General features: G+C 47.4%; 1 protein-coding gene across 1 annotated transcript in view; it reads right to left on the bottom strand.

The window, feature by feature from the left end:
- Window positions 1-1,887: 1,887 nt before the first annotated feature.
- The window catches only part of LOC143274650 (uncharacterized), an 8,528-nt gene continuing 415 nt past the window's right edge, over window positions 1,888-10,000 (bottom strand). Inside the window, exons 1-3 of the mRNA XM_076578523.1 lie at window positions 9,781-10,000; window positions 2,838-9,405; window positions 1,888-2,462 (exon numbers count right to left, since the gene is read on the bottom strand). The exon at window positions 9,781-10,000 is cut by the window's right edge and continues 415 nt beyond it. Of these exons, the coding sequence (XP_076434638.1) occupies window positions 3,809-8,464 (4,656 nt within the window). The 5' untranslated portion in view covers window positions 8,465-9,405; window positions 9,781-10,000 and the 3' untranslated portion in view covers window positions 1,888-2,462; window positions 2,838-3,808. The remainder of the gene's footprint in view (window positions 2,463-2,837; window positions 9,406-9,780) is intronic.

Raw genomic sequence — 10,000 nt, 5'->3', positions numbered from 1 at the left:
TTTTGTAGGTTTTTGTTTGTTTGTTTTTTTGTTTTTTTTTTTGGGGGGTTGGGTGTTTTTTTTCTCTCTCTAGAATTTCATCAAATTTACAAATTAACTTGTGAATCATAAATAAATGGAATGGACATGAGGCAAGAAAGAAATCTTATTTCAGTGTGTTTACAGGTACCCATTTATTACGTATCCCACTGTCTCTCAGTTTTACTTTATCGCACTAAGCCATTCCTGTCACACATACACGAGGGTATTCCTGGAACATCTCAAACACCAACCTGCCTCCACACCCTATCCATCATCCATCCATTCTGTCACACCCTGAATCACAACATACAGAAACATACTTCATAATTATAAAACGATTATTCCTTTTTACTAATGCAGTGAGAAACTCATTCCTCAAAAACATGGATATGACAAAAGTAATGGCAACTGGTTTAATCATGAAAGGAACATTAACATTGTCACGGCCGGACATAATTAATTCCGCTGTGTCAATGTCGATCGTTGCTTTTTTGGTAATATTGCAATGAAAAAAACAACAACAACAAAAACAAAACACATTTAGCCAATGCCAGCGGGTTCGTTATTTGTATATTATTTAGATGCCTTGCCACAGTCCAAATTCTTGAAGCTCTATTTGCTTTGCAGTAACACTAATAAAATAATTCACTCAAACACTCCCACACAAACATAAACATATAATTAGAAATAAAATGTAAGATAGGACAATTGAAACATACCATACCTTGACGTAATATGCACAATAATACATGTCACAAAAAAGTTAAAATAGAACTGTTGATAACAGTAAGAACGACAATAATAAATGTAGGTCACACACACACACACACACACACACACACACACACACACACACACACACACACACACACACAAGCACATCCACTCATTCATTCACTCACACACAGAGACACGGACAACTGAATCACTGGCTTATTGCATACACTCACGTTTTGGTTAAAATTAATACACAAAAAGGTTCTAACTTTCTCACCAGGGTAGATAACTTGCTTGAATGCTCCCCTTCCTTCCAACTCACGACACTGATTAATCAGAAGGTCGAGAACAAGGAAACCAAGTTGGTCCTATTGGCCCAAAGGTGGAGTCGCCAACTGCAGACTGAATCTGTCACTCTCAACCCATAGACTCCAAAGTTTTGCCGGTAACTCATAATAGGACACCTTTTTTTTATCATTCAAACTCATTTCTCATTTCAACCCCCCATTAGTAGCTGTGCGCGCGCTTCATGTTAATCTTGGATCAAATGCTTGGTTTCCCAAATGTGAAACTTTGGCACACATATGGTTGATAACAACTGCCAAAAAAAGAACATATGCGCGTTTAAAATGATGTCAAACAAAATTTGGTTTTGCCTCGTCTGTTTGTGTTTTTTTGTTTTTTTTCTAAACGCTGTGGAGGCAAGTCACTTAGGTCTCAAAATAGTCCTAGAAAATGTAAATAATGAAATACAACGAGTCATCAATGTTAACAGGTGTCAAAAAAAAAAAAAAAAAAAAAAAAACATTCTTCGTTCCCACTTCAATCGAAAATAAAATGAAACCTGTCTTTAAGTGCAGTTCTGAAGTAAAGCCCAAAGGAAAACTTAGTACTGGAGCAGTTTGTTAACATCACGTGAGTATCAGACATGGGGAAACATAATATGGTTTGCTTGTCTGCTTTTGAATATATCATTTTGTTTGCTTTTTTTTTAACTTTCTTTTGATGTCATTTAGAGGATACATGACGCAGATTGGACCCTAAAGATACCCATTGACAAAGGTCTCCATCAGTTGTTTTGGTGAACAGGATCTGACCTTAGGGACATAGAAGTGTCGCATGTGCCCTGGTGTCACGTGACCGGTCGAGGTTGAGGACCACCTACAACCCGACAGGCCCCGCGCAATCTAATAAAAGAAAATTTAAGAAAAAAATGGGTCTCCGGATCCTCGCACGCTCAATTAAATGCAGCCAACACCAAGAATTTGTACACAATACCACACTTTATTCACTCACTCACACGGATATACTGACAACCAAAACAGCAGTGGGGCCTAACTATTTCCCTTAATACCCCCTCCACTCCCCAAACTTACTAACCCGCTAATTCAAATTGCCACATCATAAGTGGGAATGAGGGAAAAATAAATGAGTAAATCACATTCGCTCGAACACGTACACTCACCCCTCTTATGCACTGCTCTCACACATACACACGCATCCTCTACCGTCCATGTACGACTCGCATTAGTTCCGAACACACAGGTCCTTGTCACAAACAACGCACGATGCAGACGACCACTGGGAGTTCTAGTCTTTCTGTAGACAGGGAGGTGTAAAGCGGCAGTTGTATACGTTGGGGACACCCCTGTGACAGTCTCAGGGTATCACGGGTGCAGGGAAGGATGTCGATGTCCAGGACAATGGCGGACCACTCTTCAGAGCTGTAAAAAGACTCGAGTGAAGAGTCAAGCAAAAATAAAAAAAAACAACAACAAAAAACAGTACATGTGCTAAAGCAGACACACAGAGGGGTTTCGCACACACTCACATGTACAGCTGAACGCCTTAATACAACCGTAAAAAAAACACACACAAAAAAAACAACAAAACAATAACAGAATGTGTGCACACAGATATCCATAAATCGGAATCCACAAGGATTAGCAGGGGCACACTGCACTGAAATTAAAGTATGTATCTCAAAATGCAATAATAATAACAACACCAAAAACCTGAAATATATGTCAACGGTCGCTCCCTGTCTATAGAAAAATAAAAACAAAACTAGCATTCTTCACCATTCTAACCTGACTCACCTCAAGAGCTCGTGAAAAAAAAAATAATACGGGAGATTAAATCCCTGGAACTAGGACGTAATTCCAGACCTCCTGGTCGGACATGGACCCAGGAAATGTAGTGGCACTGGAGGCCCCAAACCCGAACTGAATCGGTAAAAAACAACCCCTCACTCCAAAACGAATGGAGCAGGAACAGTGACTAGTGCGGCGTTGACGACCGTTGGTCCCTCTCTTCTTCCGGTCCCACAATTCCTTGCTGCGATGCATGCTTCCATTTCCGCCCCAGTACCCCACAACAAAATCGTCAGACAACAGGTTCGTGTTTAGAGCCAAGTCGAAGTGAAACTCTTGGCCGTCGGCGCGAAGCCCGCAAAACACACTGTTCTTCCCCAGTTGATCTGACCCGTCGAGGTAGATCCCGTATGAATTGTCCTTATCAAACTTGTAGTTGAGCTAAACAACCGGCAGATATGCATGCACGAAAAAAAACAACATCAACCTGAGCTGACTAGAGGGAGGGAAGGAGCACACGCTCATTCGCGCGTACACACGCACATGTGCACGCACGCATAGAAATAAAGAAAGAAAGAAGGGAACAAGAAAAAACAAAGCAAACAGCGAAAATCATGACGTATTCGAGGGGTCAAGTTGACCCAAATTCCTTCTTTCTTTTCTTTTTTTCCAACGCTACACTGTCGCACGCGACAGTTTCCCCCCTCCTTAAAAGTGTCGATCTCAAATCTGAGATTCACACTTACAGCCATGCACGGTTGACATGCTTCGTGAATTACTTGAATTGTAAAATAATTATGTGAAACAAAACACAAGAAATGGTAAACGCTGTGCACTGTCCCCGCTCAACAGACCAACGGATCAAGCGTTCCAACCATCCGCTAGGGCTAAATCTGTATCGCATGGAGAAACAGTGGGACAGGGCCAACACACCGGTCAACCCCGGTGCAGCGACTCGGCATGAGTCAAACCTCCAGTTACTGCCCAGTCCTACTCAGGTAGTCTGCCCCCAAGTTGTCGACACCCTTGATGTGTCTGAAGGTGAAGCTGTGAGACTGGAGCTCCACAGCCCATCCCATGAGACGTCGACTGACGGGACGGATACGGTGCAGATACTTGAGAGGATGATGGTCACTCTCAAGCACAAAATGCCTTCCGTACAGGTAGGGATAGAACTTCCGTATACCCCAAACCACTGCCAGTGCCTCCTGCTCTATGGTGTGGTACCGCTGTTCAGCTCCACTGAGCTTCTTGCTGGCGAAAGCTATGGGTTGTAGTCCTTCACCGTGATCCTGAAGAAGCACGGCCCCAAGGCCCAACCCTGAGGCGTCTGTCCGTAGCACAAATGTTTTGCTAGGGTCGGGAAGGACCAGCACTGGGGGGTTTATGAGTGCTTCTTTTAACTTGTCAAAGGCTTTCTGGCACTCATCCGACCACAGAACTTTGTTGGGCTCACCGCCCTTGGTCTTGTTGGTCAGAGGTAGGGCTGTTTCTGAGAACTTAGGCACGAAACGCCTGTAATAGCCAGCCAGTCCAAGGAAGGCACGCAGCTCCTTCTTTGTGGCAGGAGGGTGTGCTTCCCGGATTTTTGCTACCTTGTCCTGTTCTGGGTGCAGCTGACCACCCTGGAGGTGGTGTCCAAGAAAGCTGATTTCTGGACAGCCAAGCTGGCACTTAGTAGGTCTCGCCGACAGCTGTACCTCCTGTAGGCGGCAGAGTATCTGCTGCAGAACTTCGGTGTGACGATCCCAAGTACCGGTGGCCAGCAGCAGATCATCCATAAAGTTATGGGCATCATCTAACTGCAGTGGTCCCAGAACTCTTCGCATGATGCGACTAAAAATCGCACCGGCCGTTTTCAGCCCGAACGGCATCACCAGCCACTGAAACTGACCCTGTGGCGTCGTGAATGCGGTCTTGGGTCGGTCACTCTCTTTCATGGGTATCTGCCAATACCCTTTAGCTAAGTCGAGTTTAGAAAAGTACTTGGCATGGCTCAGCTTTGCAAAAATCTGGTTGACATCGGGCAACGGTTCTGCATCAAAGCGTAGTACCCGGTTGAGACGGCGAAAGTCCACACAGAAGCGAACCTTCCCGTCTTTCTTTTTGACTAATACGATGGGTGCAGAGTAAGGTGACGTGGCAGGCTCAATCACTCCCATCTTCAGCATGGATTGGACCTCCTCTCTGATTACGTCATACTGTGAGTGGGGCAGTGGGTACTGGCGGACTCGTACTGGTGTAATGTCCTCCAGAACCAGCTCACACTCCCCCACGGTGCACCTGAGGGGAAGGTCGGTGAGAACGCCACTAGCACTCTGACAGATATCCATGATTTCCTGCTTCTGTGAAGAAGTGAGGTTTGTGTGGACAGAGACATCTTTCCATGTCTCTTCTGCTTGCAGGGGTAGAAGTGGAATCCCCTGTGAGCTGAAAGAGCCTGTGTGGTCATCTTCTGTTTCTTCTATGACCACTGGGGCTACAGCTGCGGAACACCCCTCTCTCCGGGTGTACCGCTTCAGCAGATTGGCATGATAGAGTCGTGGGGTTCCTTTGACCGCAATACGGTAATCCCAGTCGCCCACCCGCTCTATCACCCTGTAGGGGCCCTGCCAAGCAATTTGGAGCTTGTTCTTTTTCTCTGGTAAGAGCAGCAAGACTTCGTCTCCTACCTCAAACCATCGCTCACGGGCTTTTTTATCATACTGTCGCTTGTACTTGGTGGCTGCTTGCTGCAGGTTCTCTCGTGCCAGCCTGCAGGTCTCTTCCAGCCGATTGCGCAGATCCACCACGTACTCTACCTCCGTGAGGGTTTCTGGAGGCGATGACGCTTCCTTGGTCCACAGCTGGCGCAAAAGAGCCATGGGCCCCCTGACCGTGCGGCCATACAGAAGCTCAAAGGGAGAAAACCGCAGGGACTCCTGTGGCACTTCCCTGAACGCAAACAGGACGGCTGGAATGAACAGATCCCAATCCTTGGGCTTCTCAATACAGAGGCGTTGGATCATTTTCTTCAGGGTGGCGTTGAAACGCTCTACAAGACCGTTTGCCTGTGCATGGTACGGAGTCGTAGTTCTGCCATGGATCCCCAACAACCGGTTTACCTGAGCCATCACGTCACTTGTGAACTGGGTACCTCTGTCTGTGAGTACCTCCGAGGGTACTCCCACTCGGGTCCACATTTGCCACAGTGCGTCTGCAACTGTGACAGAATCGATTCCCTTCAACGCAACGGCTTCTGGGTAACGTGTGGCGTAATCAACGACCACCAGAATGTAACGATTGCCCCGCGCAGAGGCTGGAGTGATTGGACCTACGATGTCCACTCCCACTTTCTGGAAGGGTTCTGACACAAGAGGGACAGTACCTAGCGGCACACGCTGGTTCTTACCACGCGGAGAAGTACGCTGACAGACGTCACACGACCGACAGTACTGGCGGACATCCTTGCACATGCCAGGCCAGTAGAAGTGTTGCCACACTCGCTCTTGTGTCCGCCGAACTCCCAAATGCCCCGCCATGGGTATGTCATGCCCTAGGGAGAGAACAGTGCGCCTGAGGCCCAGAGGTACCACCAGTTGCTTGAGGTGCTCCCCGTTCTTGTGGAACACACGGAACAAGAGACCGTCATGCATTGTGTAAGATGCCTTACCCTCCCGTTCTGTGTTGATATTGGGAGTTGTCGCTTGTCTCAGTTGCTGCAGGGTGTGGTCTCTGGTCTGAAGACGACGGATGGTCTCCCTATCTGTGTGGAGAGCTACTGCGTCTGTCACCGGTCCCTGAGTAGGCTGTAAGACGGGCGCCTGATCCCTTGCCATCGCTCGTGTGGTTACTGCTGCCAGCACCTCCCTGGGTAGCTGTGTCGACACCCCTTGTCGTGTACCGTCTGCGAAAAGCACGTTGTTACCAATGAGCAGTGTATATGCCGGATTCCGGAGTGCCACAGCCCACACAGCTCCTTTAAAGTACGGTGTAGCAACCTGTACCTTAACATAAGGACGGACAGCGTTGAAGGACTTTTCAACTCCAGTCACCTGACACGTTCCTCCTTTCTCGGCGTCAGGAGGTACCACACTCTCGTCAACGAAAGTGCATGTAGCGCCAGAGTCTCGAATAGAATCGACTATCCGATCCTCTACGAGGCTGAGAAACACAGAACAGGTAGGCCCCATTCCTCCTTGGTCACCTTGTTGTTCAGCGCTGAACACAGGTACAGTTGCTAAAGCGCAACTCTCGTGTGTGTGGCCGACTGCCGCTTGTTGCCTCCGGTCTCTCTTTAACTTTGGACAGTCGCGTTTGTAATGTCCCCCATCGCCACAATAAAAACACTGATTGCCCCCCTTACCTGGTGCAGTGGCCGACTTAGGGGCAGACGCCATGCTGCCACGAGGCGGAACAACTGAATACGGTGATTGTTCAGCCAACGGATGCTGAGAATAGCTTAGGTTCCCACGCTTCGGCATGGGCGAAGACTTGAGTCCCCCACCTAGAGAACCTGCACTGGTCTTGAAGACCCTGATTCCCCTTCTAGCTTCCGCAAAGCGTTCGGCCCTCTCTATGACTTCCTGGAACGTTCTAAGGCCTTCATCCCTGATACACACAGCCAGGTCGTCTGTCACAGTGCTGAGAAGCTGTTCAATGAGAATCAAGTCCCTCAGTGCCATTCCGGACATGGTTTCCCAGTGCTCGAGCGTGCGCTTAAGACGAATCCCAAACTGGATGAAGGACTCACTTCCGGCTTTGCGTATCTCCCTAAACTTTTTACGGTAAGCTTCAGGAGATATCCTGAACTGACGGCGAAGCGCCGCTTTCAGATCAGTATAAGAACTCTCCGGAGGTAAGTTGTTAAATGCCTCCCGGGCCTTTCCTGTCAAGGAACTAATCAAGTAAAGCGATCGAGTCTCTTCTGCCATGTTATAGGAGTCAGCGACTGCTTCGAAATGATCTAAAAAATCGTCGACATCGTCGCCTGGGCGTAACTCAGGAAGAGTCAGCCTTGGAGGGGCGAAAGTGGGCAGTCTCGCTGCTGGGGACTCCTCTCGGCTAGGCCGCTGAGCAAGGCTTTGAGCCAAAAGCTCAAATCTCTCTCGCTCTAACTGCCGGAGCTCCATCTCCTCCTGTCGACGTATCTCCTCCTTCCTCTCCTCTTCCTGTCGACGTATCTCTTCTTTCCTCTCCTCATCTTGTCGACGCATCTCCTCCTTTCTCTCTAAATACAGAATGAGGGATGTAACGTCGCCCCCCACCATGGAGGTATTATCATGCGTGTTAGACTCTGAAACCCGTGAGGTCATAACCCCAGGAGTGCCAGTGACGTACCCAGTGCCTGAGGTAGTTATCTGAGAACGTACCTGTGAAGGACTGGGGAACCTTGGGCCTGTAAAAGCTCCCCCAGGAGTGGTGACATTTGTCCAAACCACTGTGGAAGTGACTGGAGGGGTGTTATACTGTGCCTCCATCATCTCCTTGATCCAATTAGGGGACTGCCGAGAAATTCCTGAGCCAGGGCCCAGAGTTTTCAGAAAGGGAGAATCCTCCCCGACACCGACCACTTCTTTCTTGCCTGAGACCGCAGCTGACCTTGTAACCGGTCCTTGGGATGGATCTTTTCCCATGACATACTTGGAAGCCATCGTAACGGACCCTGACACTATGCACAAACAAAACCAGGGGATTATGAAGAAGTTAAACACGGAAATGCTGAGTTACCACTACGAATAGCTATCACCCCTTGTGTTCTTCAAAAACTGTTTATGAGGAGCAGTCAGTGTAGATACAGGGTACCCCAGTGAGTGGAAAAAAAAAAAATATATATATATATATATTTACTGTTAACTTCCCACTCTAGCTTCCCACATATAATAAAAACAAAACATTGCCAGTTACAAAATAAATAAATAACCTGGATAATACAAACTACTTAGTGAAAGCTGCGAGCGGCGATCGGGAAGCGGAAGATCCCGGACGAGCCCCCAAAAATTGTCACGTGACCGGTCGAGGTTGAGGACCACCTACAACCCGACAGGCCCCGCGCAATCTAATAAAAGAAAATTTAAGAAAAAAATGGGTCTCCGGATCCTCGCACGCTCAATTAAATGCAGCCAACACCAAGAATTTGTACACAATACCACACTTTATTCACTCACTCACACGGATATACTGACAACCAAAACAGCAGTGGGGCCTAACTATTTCCCTTAATACCCCCTCCACTCCCCAAACTTACTAACCCGCTAATTCAAATTGCCACATCATAAGTGGGAATGAGGGAAAAATAAATGAGTAAATCACATTCGCTCGAACACGTACACTCACCCCTCTTATGCACTGCTCTCACACATACACACGCATCCTCTACCGTCCATGTACGACTCGCATTAGTTCCGAACACACAGGTCCTTGTCACAAACAACGCACGATGCAGACGACCACTGGGAGTTCTAGTCTTTCTGTAGACAGGGAGGTGTAAAGCGGCAGTTGTATACGTTGGGGACACCCCTGTGACAGTCTCAGGGTATCACGGGTGCAGGGAAGGATGTCGATGTCCAGGACAATGGCGGACCACTCTTCAGAGCTGTAAAAAGACTCGAGTGAAGAGTCAAGCAAAAATAAAAAAAAACAACAACAAAAAACAGTACATGTGCTAAAGCAGACACACAGAGGGGTTTCGCACACACTCACATGTACAGCTGAACGCCTTAATACAACCGTAAAAAAAACACACACAAAAAAAACAACAAAACAATAACAGAATGTGTGCACACAGATATCCATAAATCGGAATCCACAAGGATTAGCAGGGGCACACTGCACTGAAATTAAAGTATGTATCTCAAAATGCAATAATAATAACAACACCAAAAACCTGAAATATATGTCAACGGTCGCTCCCTGTCTATAGAAAAATAAAAACAAAACTAGCATTCTTCACCATTCTAACCTGACTCACCTCAAGAGCTCGTGAAAAAAAAAATAATACGGGAGATTAAATCCCTGGAACTAGGACGTAATTCCAGACCTCCTGGTCGGACATGGACCCAGGAAATGTAGTGGCACTGGAGGCCCCAAACCCGAACTGAATCGGTAAAAAACAACCCCTCACTCCAAAACGAATGGAGCAGGAACAGTGACTAGTGCGGCGTTGACGACCGTTGGTCCCTCTCTTCTTC

Source organism: Babylonia areolata, chromosome 29 (assembly GCF_041734735.1).
Source record: "Babylonia areolata isolate BAREFJ2019XMU chromosome 29, ASM4173473v1, whole genome shotgun sequence".
NCBI lineage: Eukaryota > Metazoa > Mollusca > Gastropoda > Neogastropoda > Buccinidae > Babylonia > Babylonia areolata.
This window is presented reverse-complemented; position numbering and strand designations above follow the sequence as displayed.